Source organism: Meleagris gallopavo, chromosome 5 (genome assembly GCF_905368555.1).
Source record: "Meleagris gallopavo chromosome 5, MGAL_WU_HG_1.1, whole genome shotgun sequence".
Classification (NCBI taxonomy): domain Eukaryota; kingdom Metazoa; phylum Chordata; class Aves; order Galliformes; family Phasianidae; genus Meleagris; species Meleagris gallopavo.
In genome coordinates, this window is record NC_139408.1 from 17921004 (window position 1) to 17935567 (window position 14564).

The 14564-nt window shown below is 44.3% G+C and overlaps 1 protein-coding gene across 1 annotated transcript; it reads right to left on the reverse strand.

The window, feature by feature from the left end:
* Positions 1–7057: 7057 nt before the first annotated feature.
* Positions 7058–14249, reverse strand: LMO2 (LIM domain only 2). The gene is made up of 4 exons (XM_085224532.1): positions 13997–14249; positions 13739–13916; positions 10597–10812; positions 7058–8075 (listed from the first exon to the last, which is right to left on the reverse strand). Exons 1-4 carry the CDS (start codon positions 14001–14003, stop codon positions 7856–7858), a joined length of 621 nt encoding a protein of 206 aa, XP_085080658.1. The 5' UTR covers positions 14004–14249; the 3' UTR covers positions 7058–7855.
* Between the last annotated feature and the right edge of the window lie 315 nt (positions 14250–14564).

Below are 14564 nucleotides of genomic sequence, written 5' to 3' on the forward strand. Positions count from 1 at the left end.
TTATTTATGTTTGCTAAGGTACAAATTCCAATTAGAATGTAATTTTAATAGTCTTTGCTTTTTTTTTTTTTTTTTTTTTCTGCAGAGGAAGGACTCCACGTTAACACAAACTGACATAACCAAGTTTTATTTTTTTCCTGTGGTTTCTTAGTTCAGAGTTGGTTTTCCTTTCACACAGTGTACTTCGACATCAATCATAGGTGAGATATGATTAAAAATGTAAATATTCATCCAAGTAATTTAAAAAAAAAACTTGCTTACTTTATGGAGTGTAAATAGCATAGAAAGACTCAATCCTTGTCTCCAAAAGCTGACACATTAAATTACATGAGCAGTGGGTAGTCAGCAGGAGCCTCCATCAGAGCCCAGCAATGCTGATACCCGCTTCTTGTTTTGTATGAGTGCATTTGTCCATGCTGGAGGAATGCTAACAGAGAATAGCCCTGAGGAGTCACAGGAGATCATACATGCATGCTCCCAAGATGGCTAATTTCAAATTTGGTCAAAAAGTCCTTAATAAAGTTTTGGGAATTTGCACTATTTCATGTGCTTACAACATTTTCACTGTGTATGATTCATCCTAGGGCACGTGTGAAAGACCCCAATGAAAATAAGCACTGTAGAAATATTCCATGATCTTGTGGGAAAGTGTTGGGAGCCTGGTTGCTTAGATGCAGCTTTTGCATTTGTCTAGAAGCTCTGAAAGCTTTCTTTGCCTTGAGGAAAATGGAGAACAATCATGTGCGCCTTCGAAAATTCTGCTACTGCTGATTCTTTCACACCTGAAAAAAGCCATCTGTATAAACCAGATAGCGGCTCACTTTTCAGCTCCACATGTTCTCTCTTTGGGTTGTTAGCTGAGATTCTTAACAAGACGACCACTAGCTGCGGTTCCAGCAGTGGAGTTTTTGGCTCTGAACACCTGTGCGGTAGGAGAAAGGCTGAGCCCAGTGAACATTCATCAGATGACAGCAACAATAAATTACTGAAGTGTTGAGCCGGATTTGAAGAGGTAGCGCAAAGATAAAAGACTCCAGAAACCCTTTGCAATTCCCTTAGTCATCCATTCCCACTGAAGGCTTCTCTTTTGAAGTTTCCAGGAAGCCTCACGTGCCCTTTGCTTGTCCTTTTGGTAGGAGCTCTTATCTGCCTCGTGCAGACCCAACCACTTTTTGCTGTACTACTCAAAACCAGTTATTACGGGATAAACAAACTGTGTTTGCTGATGCATGTTCTCAGTTCCCTTATCAGCTGAACAACACGCTTCTCATGCACGTTGGGTCAAACTCACTGCTGGTCCAGCTCCAAGAATTCCTGGGGAATTCAGTGTTCACACCTCCTGTAAGAGAAATGCAACCATGTTGTGACAGAGTATTGTCTTACAAGCAGACCTAGAAATTCCCAGTGTTGCAAAACATCCTCAGGTGTATAATCCTAGGTCTTATACATTTTATTAAGCTAGCAACGTGACATCTAAGCACTTTTTAATGTAGCTGTCAAGATGCTGCAAGATATTGTCAGATGGAAGAGTATGTGTCTTAGTGTAGAAGAACTTCAGTTTTATTCAGATTGTCTCTTGAAAATAAATGTAAATAAGTAAACAGTCTGTACCTCAAAACTGACTTACAAGTGCTGTGAAATACACTGTTAATGTCATCTGACAAGAGATGCAAGACAAGTGTTTTTTTGCAGAGATAATCATGCCCACAGTAGCAGTACAGAAGTCAGGATCTCAGGCACAAGCCTGCAGCTAGTGGCTCAGCTGCCCACCACCCAGGGTCCCAGCCCTAAGAGGTTATTTCTCTCTCAGCATTGCAGGCTGGTTGTTACTACTCCAGTCATAATGGAGCAACATCCCCCCCTGCCCAGCTATTCCAGCACCTCGACAGAAATAAAATTCTTGCACTCAATCTACCTTCGGTCCCAGGCTTCACTGACTTACACCAACATACATGTAACCATAATACCTCAGAGTGACAGCAGAGATGGTCAGGAAGCACTCAGCAAACAGCATTTCAACCTGTCATTAGAAAAGAAATATCTCTTCCCTGAAAAGTGGGATTTTCATGCATCATATGTTTTCCACCAAAAATAATTACATATTGGAAAGCCAAATTCATAATAGAGAAGTAATGCAAGAACAGCTTTTTGATCATCCCTTTACTGTTTGCGAAGAACGCAGAGAAGCTGGCTTAAAGAGATTTTGAGTATTGCCTGAGTATGGCCGCAAACAGTGAAATGGTTGGTATGCAGAGAATAAGCCACAGACATCATTAGGTGCATTTATTCTAGCAGAAGACCATGAGTTTTTACAACCAATGACCGAACGTCCCCACAGGCTTCAACACATACAGCTGAGCTGTATGCATCCAACCATCGATCATAAACGGGAGAAGTACACATCCTCATGTACCAAACACTTCCCAACGATTCACAGGAAGTATCCATACAAAATGCTGTCTGAAGCTGCCCTTGGATGCTCAGACTATATCTGAGGATGTGAGGGGCTGCATCCACACTGCTGGATAGGTCAGGCCGTGCCATACCGATACCTGCTTACTCAGCACTTGCAAAATGGTCCATGCTTAGGTCAGGAGAACTTAAGTTCTGGTCGTGTGTAAGTCTGTCTGCTGTGCAATTTAAAACAGGTCACGTCAATCCTGGGCCACCAGTTTCCCCACCTATGGAATGGGGTTTGTATCTTAAAAAGGGAAGAAACAATGAATTGCTGCTTGAAAGGCACTTGAAAGGCGTTGAACAGAATGTGGTTCACTGCTACAAAATATGTTGATTAACTAATGGGCAGAGATCTACTGTTATGTTAAGAACCATTCAGAAATATGCCATCTCATTAGACTGGAACAAAACAACCCCCAGCAGGGGGGAACAAGCTGCTTCAAACAAGGTTCAACTTTCTGCCAGTTCAATCCTTGTCTCATGGATAGATTTGTGAATCTTAATTTAATTACAGTTCCTTAAATGTTTTCTGATATCGTATCTGCATCTCTCTGTTCTATGCCTTTTTACGGTTTCTTTTCTGTTGTGGGTCTGAGGAATAGATCATTTTTCCCAGCGTCCATTAAAATTTCCATTGCCTGCAGTGCAATAAAAGAGATGAACCTGCTGCAAGAGAAATAAGCTGATGCTGCAGTGTCTTTTTAGAGCAACAAAAATCTTTATAGATTATTTTTCCAAGTGTCATGAATCTCCTTCAAAGTCACAAGTCACTGTTATCAATTAATAGACTTAATAGACTCATTTTCAATTCACATTCAGGCCATGCAGAGGCTGTGCTCATCCCGGCAGATGGTTGAAAGCTTTGCCTTTCAGAGATAAAATGTTACCTTGTACATGGGGATAGTGAGGAGGGGGGTGATTCAGGAGCAGAAAGACGTGTTAAAGTGCAGCACCTGAGGCCTTCTTGTTTTCTGAATTTACAATCTCAGGCTGGCAGTCGTATAAATGAGTGATGCTCTATGATGTTCTCTTCCAAGCAGGCTACGAAATTGGCAGGGAGTCTTCGGTTTTGTGCTGATGTGTCCAGAATTCCAATAATTTGATTCTTGGGTATAATGACAATTGGAGGCACAGTATTACCTTGAGAACAGAGAGGGGAGAATCAGCTTCTGTATCCTCTATCGAATTAACAACCGATTCCCATTTACCCTCCCTGCTGAAAACTCTATTATGCAGGGTTCTTATTGCCCTTATTCAAGGACATGGAATTAAAAAAGTAATATTGATGGTAATGCTCTCATTTTCCTACCATGACATTGAATAATGGGGACAAAGAAGGGAAATCTTGAGGGATGACATGCCTTTTAAAATACTGACGGTGTTGAAAACACATAAAGGACACTATATTAGAATATCAGCTGATGAAGTCTTATTCAGATTACCATGCTTTTTTCAACGACTTTAAATAATTTTTGCTTTTATTTTTCATCATCGTTTTCTGAATATTTTATTTTCTTTTTATTCCAGAAGATTCCTTGCTATAAGGAGTACAGTTGTGAGGACAGAGGGGAAGTGTTGGTTAAACCAGTTCCAAGAGAAACCTCTTCTCCCTCTACCTGGACCCAAATAACAGGAGTTATATATGAGTTATGAGCAGTATGAGATTTGCAGCTAGCTTGAAAAAGTGGGAACTCACAGTACTGTGATGAATGTAACATCACATGGCAATTTGACAGCAAAAGAAATGCTAGGAATGACTACAGCATTTTGTTGTGTTTATACTTGCATTTTTATACTTGGTAGATTTTTACACTGTTTTTTTTAACCTCTTCTCTTTGTTGGCATGCATACATCACATTCTGTGATGTCTAAGGATTTATCTGGCTAGGAAAAGCCATCTACAGATTGACATAATTATACACACAGAGGCAGAGTTACACTATTGCTCAAATGGAGACTCTTCTCTTGGCACAAGTTTTTGTCTTCCAGTTTAGCTTAAGCCTTACACAGACTAGATAAAATAGGTAGTCTTATAAAAAAATAAGAACATCCACCCTTCAGCATCATTCCATGAAATACACATTCATTTAAGTTAAACTATTTTTTCCCAGGTAAGTGATACCTTACACAAAATAATGAGTGCATTGGGATTTTTGGAATTTTTTTTTAAGAGTAAGTGATGGTATCTCTATTTCACAAGTAAGCAATGGAGAAGCAGAATATTTCACTAAATTGCTAAAAGTCACACAGGAAGCACTTTAGGAGGTGGGAACAAAACACAGATCTTGCTTTCATTAGCACAAAGCCTCTCTGAACTATTGACATTATTACCTCATCTCAACTCAGATGGTAATGAGGCCCCTCACACTGTTTTCAGTCAGACCTCTCTATGAGGTGTAATTATGGAAATCAGCTCTGCAGCATGTCTGAGAATGGTTGAAGACTACACTGCAAAGGGAATAAATGTCTAAAGTCTGCTCTGTAATGATCTCAGTTGCTCCTGACCATATCAATGCCATCTTTACATCAATGTAATTCTGCCATCAGTTATTCCAATGTCACTTCTACTACCGTGCAGCTGAGGTCAGAGGGTTCAAAACCTCTTTGCAGCAGTTCTGAAAAGTCAGAATCACTGCCCACTTTGCCAAAGTGCCTGGCAATGTTAGGACCACTGGCAGAATGCTGCCCAGCCTCTGAAGTACGCTCCATGTGTTGGGGTAGACTTCATCCTCCCTGGTGTAACACATTCCCTTTGATATCTATCTCAGTATGACACTAGCATGGGGCTGCAGGGAGAGCAGCTTTATAGCTGATTGCTGTCATCTGTATCTTTTTTTTTTTTTTTTTTTTGCCATGAACTCGTAGATGTTAATGAAGCTGTAAGCACCCCTTTCCCCTCTTGTACTGCGTTGCTGTCAGGGTTTACTCTTTCAGGAAAAGGAGAAGTGTGAAAAAAGAGATCCCTGAGAGATACATTACAATAGGGCATGATGACCTGGAAAGCTTTAAAGACATCTGCAATGAAGCTGTTTTTATGAACTTGTCTGGCAATGCAGTGCTCACTGTGTGCTCCCGTGCACAGACCCGAAGAATGTCTGTGCACCTGCAGCTTGCCTTAGCATTATGAATATGCTCAGTAAGTGGTGCAAACTAACAGGGATACTGTGACAGCGTTTTTGCAGTAAGCCAGTGGGGATGATGAAGGTGATAGCCGGATTTTCCTTGTTCCGGGTACATAGCTTCATAGCTTTCTTGCCTGTGCTGGCAAGGATGCGTATTAGGCGAAGAGCTGTAATTATAACAGCTGTCAGTGGCCTCCAGAGGTCAGCATATCACTTGAGAAGAACTAAATCACGGAGGACTCAAACGGCCCTTTCTCATTTCAAGCATGAGATCATGGCTCCTGTATAGTTTTCAACTTCAGTTGTAGTAAGATTTAAGGCTTTTTGTCCCCAGTTCTGCCTGTGATAACAAAAGCAAGGAAAAAAAATAGCCCTCAGGATACCCACAGTAAAATGCAAAGTGTTGCCACTAATTAGCACCACTAGAAAAATGAGAACTACAAAAATGTCCCTTAGGTGACAATCTTATTTAAATGAATGGGACAAATAGATATCTATGTGTTTAGGTGCTACTGCTTACGTGCTGCTACTGATGGGATGAAAGGACATACCAGCTGTGTTCTGAGTTGATTGTTAGACTTGTTCCACTGTGCTATAAGCTCTATTTTTAATATGTTTGAACAGAATTAACAGCCCTTGTGACACTCTGAAAAGGATAGAGAGGAACCAGAAAACATGTAGACATGTGAAGAGGATCAGAAGTGTGAAATAGCTTTCACACAAGAAAGAACTTAGACTATTCATCCCAAAATGATACAAGTTGGAGGGTTTGTGATATGTCTATAGAGACAAGCATAGTGCAAAAAATAATGATGAGAAATGACATTCATCCTCTCTTCCAGTATGTTGGACACCCAACTAAGTCATCAAATAACAGCTTTTGAAAAATACATAGCATAGAATTAAATTGAGAAATCGGTTGCTTTTGGACTAAAGGAGGCCAAAACTTCAAAAGCCAGAAAGAGACCAGGTAAATTCATAGGGAATGGGTCTGAGTTGGCGTTAAGCACTGGGGCCTGAGGGCAAAGATCAGAGCTTTTAGGGCTTTGAACAGAAATCTTTCTAAACATTAGTAAATTTTGATTGGCTCAAGTTATATTAGACTGGTTTCAATGATCTAGAGCAAAATCAGGACCTAATCCTACATGACCTCCTCTGAGATCAGGCAGCTTATTCTTATGTTGCAAAGTAACACCCAAATGTATTTCATGGCATTAGCCAGCCCCAAAACATCCTTACAGGCACCGAAGGGTCCATGGCACACAATATTACCCCATTGGTCCTTAGTATGAAGAACTCCATAAAGCTTCTTGAGGCTGACTGGTGTTTTCCTGCTGCTGCTTTGAAACACAACCTTAAGTGAATCCAGCAAGAATCAGCTGTAGTCCAAGTGCAGAAATCTCGCTACAGAAAATAAAATAAATGATGCAGACAAAATATTCCATCTGATTTCCAAGAAAGAAATAGTAACACTCAAATCTTCTGTCATTTTTATTAAAGCTGCAGAGTCTTACTACACACAACAAATATTTTATCGATATAATCTAAGTTAATAAAATAGCTGAACAACTCTTTAGATTTATATTTGTATAGAAATGATCTATGGAACATCTCATCTTGAAACAGCAGTGCCTGAAAACAACTATTCAGCAGGACTTTTTTGAAGAACAGTTTGGGACTAGAGGATGCACTCTTCATTCTCACAAAAAAAACCCACCCCAAACCAACAAAAATCCATGCAAAAATAACCCCCACCCTCTTCCCCCTTTCTCTCCTAATCCAAAACATACTGCCTTATCAAATGACCACATAAGGGACTGGCCCTTTTTTTCCAGTATTCTTCTTCATGTCTACTTTAGGAGCAGTTGTCTAAACCGAGTAACTAAAGCAAGTTGAAAAGAAAAATCAATTGCACAATCCTAGTCTGCAGGTGACAAAGTCAAAACATCTCTTTACATAAGTCACTACTGTTTTTCCATTTATGAGCATTCATTATCACACTGTGTTTGCTCCTCAGCTCTTGCCTATCTGGCTGATGTCAGTTATTGTCGATACGCCTTTGTTAGCAGGTCAGTCTATCTACTATTGCTTCAGACTCCCTTCTTCATTTATATGTAGTTTAGATTCTACGTAGCACTGCCTGAAAAGGGCCTACTCTGTGGTATTTCCCCCCCATTTTAGACACAGCACATAGCTCAGGTGGTTATCTCCTCTCTGCAGCTACGTGTCTGCATCACCTGTGAGATGTCTTTTATAGATCATGAGCCATCTCTTTGCTATATCATTCCATTTATCTTAGTCCACTCGTAGATGTCCTGTTCACATACTATGTCCGAGTTGATGAGGAGGTATCTGTCCCCAACACAGAAGTGTTTCTGGCAGGCTGCACATTTGAAGCATTCAAGGTGATACACTTTGTCCTTCACCCTCATGGTCATCTCATAAGCCCGGATCCGTTTGTCACAGGAGGCACAGAGGCCGTCTTGGCCAAAGAGCCTAAAACAAAAACAGCAGAGAAGTCATTAGAGTTCCTTTGCTGGAGAGGTGGGGAAAAAAAGTAGTCAAAACAGGAACCCAACATCAGTGCATTGCCTCATTAGTCATACTATTGTCAAGATACATAAAGGTCATACGGAAAGCTGCTGAGCAGAACTCAAACCTTTAAAATACCAAAAACAGAGGAAGAAAGTCCAAGGTCTTCACTTATTTCTAAGGTAATTGACTTCTGTGATCAATGATGTTATCCTGAAACATTGAGCAGCTTCAAGCAGAGTAAAGGTTCACCAGATCATAGATAAAGTTGTGTGATGCTAATACTTCCTCTTATACCATCAACAGAAATTACCTTCCAGTTGATAAATCTTGCCTATCTTCAGCTGTTGCTATTGTGGTTCACAGGAAGAAGTTGCCACATTATGACATATCTATGATTTAATATTCTACTGTCTGCATTCATTGCTTCCACGTTTGAGATTCTTTCAAACTCAAATATTTCTGTATTCGTGAAATCACTCCTGCTGGGTTTCAGGATACATGCTAAGACCTTCCAGGAACTCTGCTGTCCCAGAAAATTCTATGTTCTGGACTGCTCTTTTTGAAAGCAGATTGAGATTCCCTGCTGAAATCAGTATGCTGTTTTCTATTAAAAGGAGCCCCCAGAAAATGCACCATGTATGTCCCCCCCTCACAGCATTTGCCAGCATTCTCGGCTGAAGCAGAGCAACATACTCAGCCATGTGTGATGACAAAATGAACAGCAGCATTTCACACAGTCTGCTGGTTACAGTTTGTAAGACATATTATTAATAAATAAGGGACATATATAGAGTATGCATGTATATAAAATCACAGAATCATTTAGGTTGGAGAAGACCACCAAGATTATCATGTATAGTCCTAGAAGGAGGGAGAAATCCTATTACTTGTGTATAGAATACACTCATTGACTTTGAATTCTATGTTTCCATACTAATTTCAGAAAGATTTTGTCCACCTTTACACTTCAGTGCCTGCTTCATGTATCCTGAACTGGAAATGGAACAACTATTATAGAGAGCTCATTAAGGGCAGAAGACATATTTCTTTAGTCTACCAGGAGATGTCAGTGTCTACTTCTGCCCAACTAAAGTAATAAGGTTTCCAAATGTTGCAAGATGTCTCATTAATAATGGAAGATATCATGTTATATTATTAAATAAACAAAAACCTTCCATCTCATGGCAAGAAAATACATTACTGCTCTGACATATTTTGTCTTGCTTCCCTTTTAAAACAAAAAGTATCCGGGAAGCGTAGGTAACACTGCTTCATTGCTGGAACATGATATCTGCTGAGCATTTATAAGTGGTCCCATTTCTGCCAAGAGAAATTCCCATCAGTAAGTTCTGGAACACAATCACTAGGAGCTCCTCTGAGATGCTGCTTTAATTTTTGTAGACTTCAGTAAGGTAGCTGAAAATATATGCAATGTCTTAAGCCTGTTGCACAAGCTTCCTGCAACATTAGGGATCCACTGGAACAAATGGGATACAGCCAGCACGGCTAAGGTCAAAACACTTCTCTATAACTGAGAACATAGAGATCCTTTATTAAGAATGCTTTGTGAAATATATTATTCCCAGTTTAATCCTCATACTTAAAAATTATGGCAAATCAGATAGAAGATAGATGTTGCTGAAAACTCCACTGGGTCCAGCTTAACAGGACCAAACTTCCCAGTACTGGCTGCAGCTCCACACTACACATCCAGCACACGATGTTTTTCTGCTTGAAGTGCTCCTGATAAGTTACCAGTGATGCAGAAAAAGACATGGATTGATCCATGTACAAAAGGCTGTCACTTCAAAACCAAACGAGTACAGCAGTCTCACTGCTTGGTGGAATCAAGCATCTCTTATAGGGTTGACATTACCACATCAGGAAAATGAATTAAATTCAGTTACCTTGGATACCATGTTCTTAAATGAGAGAACGAAATGATCTTTCATCAGTAGCCAATCTCAGCACCTGCTTTTATATAACTTTCAGCTCCAAAGCAATGCCTGGAGTGGCACGGAACTGCTTAAAGCCATTCTGGGGAGCTGGCTTGCAGTCAGCTTGGGTGGGGAGGTCATCCTGAAATTTTTCACTGCTTCCCAATTTCTGCTTGACAGTACCCCATGCTGACATGGCTCAGTCAGCATCCAGCTATCTGGGGAGCAGCAGCACTGAGCAAACCCCATTACTCTTAAACTCTACATCTAAGATTAGCCAAAATGAATTACGCATGATCCTTTGTTCCCTAGTACCTTAAATTGATAGGCAAGAAGGGGAAGTGAGTAGAATAAGTTGCCCAGAGAGGCGGTGGATGCGCCATCCCCGGAGACACCCAAGGTCAGGCCGGACGGGGCTGTGAGCACCTGATCTAGCGTAGGCGTCCCTGCTCATCGCAGGGGAGGTGGACCAGATGGCATTTGAGGTCCCTTCCAACTCACACGATCCCACAATTCTATGAGAAGCGGGCTGGGAGGCCGCATACCTGAGATAGTCCCTCCGGCAGAGCTTCCTGCCCAGCTTGTAGTACAGCCGCCGCCCCACTTCTCCCAGCCGGCACCCGCACAGGTCGCAGCTGAGGCAGTCCTCGTGCCAGTACTGGTCGATGGCCTTCAGGAAATAGCGGTCCCCGATGTTCTGCTGGCAGCCCCCGCATGTCAGCAGCGAGGGGGGAATCTGCAGCACCTCGTCCACCGGCTCCCTGAGAACAAAAGGGGCGTTGGAGAAGGGAAACACGTTGCCATCATGAGAAGGAGGAAAACCAAAACTAAACACAGTGGCAGATGGGTCGGGTGAGAACACAGAGCACACCCTCATTTTTTCTCCCAGTGGAATGAACAATTTATCCCCTTCTAACACGAGAGGGAGCGAGCAGGACTTCACTCTTCTTGCGCTTTAAGGAGATTGGGATAACTTAAAGTATAAGAAGCTAATAAAAGTAACCAAATATTTGCTAACTTGTTTTATGTTTTTCTTCAAAGAATAACATAGAAACACAAAGATCTCTTTATCACCCAGGAGTATTCATTACCGTAAATACACCTACAATCTTAATAGAGCATTCCTGCCAGTGTAGATACTTCCTTTTTTTCTGCTGGACAAACACAAATTGCTCATCATGGGGCTCAATCCACACAGTTCTTAAAAATACACATATTCCAAACAACACGATTTTCACGTGATAGAAAACTGCACTTTTTCAGACACTTATTCCAAAAAGGTGCCTGGATTCACTACGTAAAACACTAGTTATGTCCATGCGGGCAGACAAATACTAACAACCATAGTTCTACTTGTTCTGACTCTATTCTGTTTTCCAGTAAATCCATTTCGCCCACAACACATAGCCAGGCTTTAGTTTCCATTAAAAAAAAAAAAAAAAAAAAAAGCAGCTTTTTTTTTCCCCCCAACATTTTAAAGTTTTACCTATAAATGTCTGTATGAACTCAGACAACATCTGGATCTACCTCTAACTTACTGAAGAGACCCATAAAGCACCTGTGCATGCATCCTGAAGTACACAAGCCTATCGTTTAGACCCGATGCTTTCAGTTTTGACTGTAGTGCTGCTTGGGAGCAAAGGGAATTCTGTCTCACAGAGGACTGTGGGTCTAGAAAAGGTACCTGAGGGAAACTACATGCAGCCAGCTTTCCTCTGGGGAATGCAAATTTGGAGACTAAGTCCAGGATGTTATTTCACTGAGCAGCATTAAATAAATAACGACAACAGATGTAGCTGCTGTCCAGCTGGTTTATGCTTTGCTGCTGTTTTGAATGAAGCCCAGATTTTACCCGACATTCAAAACCTAAAAGGAAGGCAGGAGAGTTCAGTTCTTCAGTGACCAGACCCTCACCCAGTCCCCAGGGAAGCTTATAAGAAGACTCTAGGATAAGTCCTTTAGCATCTGTATTATTTCAGCCCTCTGCTAGTGGAAAGGAAATCACAGGTTTGCACATTTTAGGTTTATCTGCTTTACTAGACCATGACCAAAGTGCTCAACAGGAGGCAGAGCAGAGCCCCAGACTGTTTGGGTTTCTCACTCAGAGCAGAACCGGGCTGCTCTGGGACTCCAACAGGCAACAGGAGAACTCCTATAGCTGCTGCCTCAAGGAGCTCCATACATTTTTTACTGGGTCAGCAGTTTTCTAGGGAAATATGACTTAGTTCAGTGTGGAGAAACGACCGCTGGTCAACATCTTCTGTGCTACAAAACTGATCCTGTAGCTTTCATGAGCTGAGCCCTGGGATGTGATGAGACAACATGCTCAGCCCACTGCTTTCCCAGCACCCAAGCTGCTGGGCCCCAGCAGTGCTGCCCAGGCTCTGTAGATTCCCATTGAAACTCCAGGCAGAGTGAGCTGTGAGCAGGAGCAGGCCCTGCTTATTCCAAGCTTTCTCTATTGAGCCCCATAGTTCCATTCTTAGAGAGTGGGCTCCACTCGGATGAGCTCTGAGTGCCACCCAACAGAACACGCAGCTGCAAGGGAACGCACCTTAGTGTCCCTTATTGGCCATCATGCGAAACCTGAGATTGCAGCCCCAAAAAATATTTTGGTCTCACAGGTTCTGGGAATCACAAGGCAGCTCTGTAACAGCCCCACACATGTTTCTGAGGAACAGAATTTCTTTCTTCTGCACCGGTTTTCTGATGTCCACATATTTGCATGCCAGCGAAGTCAGTAGGACACCAAGCAGGAAAGCAAATAAATACTGCTAAAACGCTGCAGCGCAAACCGGGACATCGACACCCAGGAGTTCAGATGATGATTTCTCATAGACAATAAAAGAAAAAACGTACTACACAAAAAATCAAAAGCAACACGGCAGGAATTGATTTAACCCGCAGTGGGGATGGTTCCCCTGTGCTCACTCGCAGCTTCAAGAGACGGCATTAGAATATCTCACAGGAAACAAACCGCGAACGACCGAACTTAACTAAGATCTATGTTTTAAGTGCTATCTGAAGCAAGGAGATTTTCTTTCTTTCGCTCTTATCACGATTCCAGACGGGTGTAACTGCAGCTACGAAGGCGTGCAGCGCTGTTTTAAGCCGAGTTGCCATCGCCCCTCGCAAGGACGGTGCCTGCATGTGCGGGAGGGCTGCACAAACCGGCTGCGGGACGGGACCTGCGGGTCGGCCCCTTCCACGAACATGAAAAACACGGAGGGGAATTCTCACCATCTGCACCGTGGGGTCCCTCCGCACGCCCTTTGCGCAACGCCTCCCCCAGCAAAGCCCTTGAAAGTTGCAAAGCGCCTCGCGTTGTGTAAATGTGGAAGTCGGGCACCCGCATTTAACAGCTCCGACCTTTCGCTATAATCGGCGAAGGGAGCGGGGCAGGTCCGGGGAACCTGGAACGATCACCGCCTTCAGCTTGGCTGAGAGCCCCGCAGCGGGTCCCGCAACCCGGGGGCGGCGGGAAGCGCCCGGCCCGGAGCTGCGCCCGCAGCCGCCTCCCGATGGGGCTGTCCGGCACTCGCGCTCCGGCCCCGGAGGTGCCCGCCGGAGGGAGGTCCCCGTGGCAGCCGAGTGGCGCGCGGGGCCGGTACGAAGCCGGCCAGCTGCCGTCGGTGGCACCGCGAGGAACGGAGGGGTGGGGAGGCCGGGAGAAAAGACGCCACTTACTCGGAAGGATCGAGGCTCTTCCTCTCGATGGCCGATGACATTGGCAGGGATGGCTCCTTTGTAGCGTGCCTGTGATGCGATCTGCCCCCGCTGCCCCCGCAGAGGCCGTCCGCTCTCGACGCCTTGTCACCAGCCGCGCTCCCCCTCCGCCCCCCAATGACATTCACAGGATTTCCTCCTGCAACACCAAAGAGAGACACAAACGCGGGCTGGGGCGGCTGCCGGGCTCCGGCGGCGGGGCTGCCCGCGGGCTCTAACCTCCCATCCTCGCCGCGCTCCTCCTGCGCGCCGGGCGGCGGGGCCGCTCCTCCGGCCGCGGCTCTGCGGGCGGACGGGAGGCGACTACCGCGGCCACCGCTGCCTGCCCGCCGCTGCCCGCCGCTCTCCGGCGCCTGCCCGGCCGCGGCTCTCAGCTCGCCCCGCGGAGCCGGGCGGGTGCTGCGGCCGGGGAGCTCGGCATCGCTATTAGTGCTGCGCGGCGCGGCCCCGGCTCTCCGGTTTCATTTCCTTTTTCCTGATCACGATTCAAATACAATAGAAGGAAATCACGCTTAAAGAGACAGCTGCCCGTTTCTTAACTGGACTCCTGGGGGTTTAGCAACACAAACAGCGGCATCACGACTCGCTCGGCTTCTTAAAGAGACAGAGCTCGGGCTCCCCGCAGCCGGGGCTGCGAGCTGACGCTGCGTTTTCACATCGCGACGTCACGGAGCAGCATCGCACCGCTGCTCGGGGCTCCCGGGGAGGTGCGCGACCCGAAAGCATCCGAAGGGCTGAGGGAAACCTCGGCCGGCTCCGAGCTGTCGGCACCCCGGCCCCACGCGGG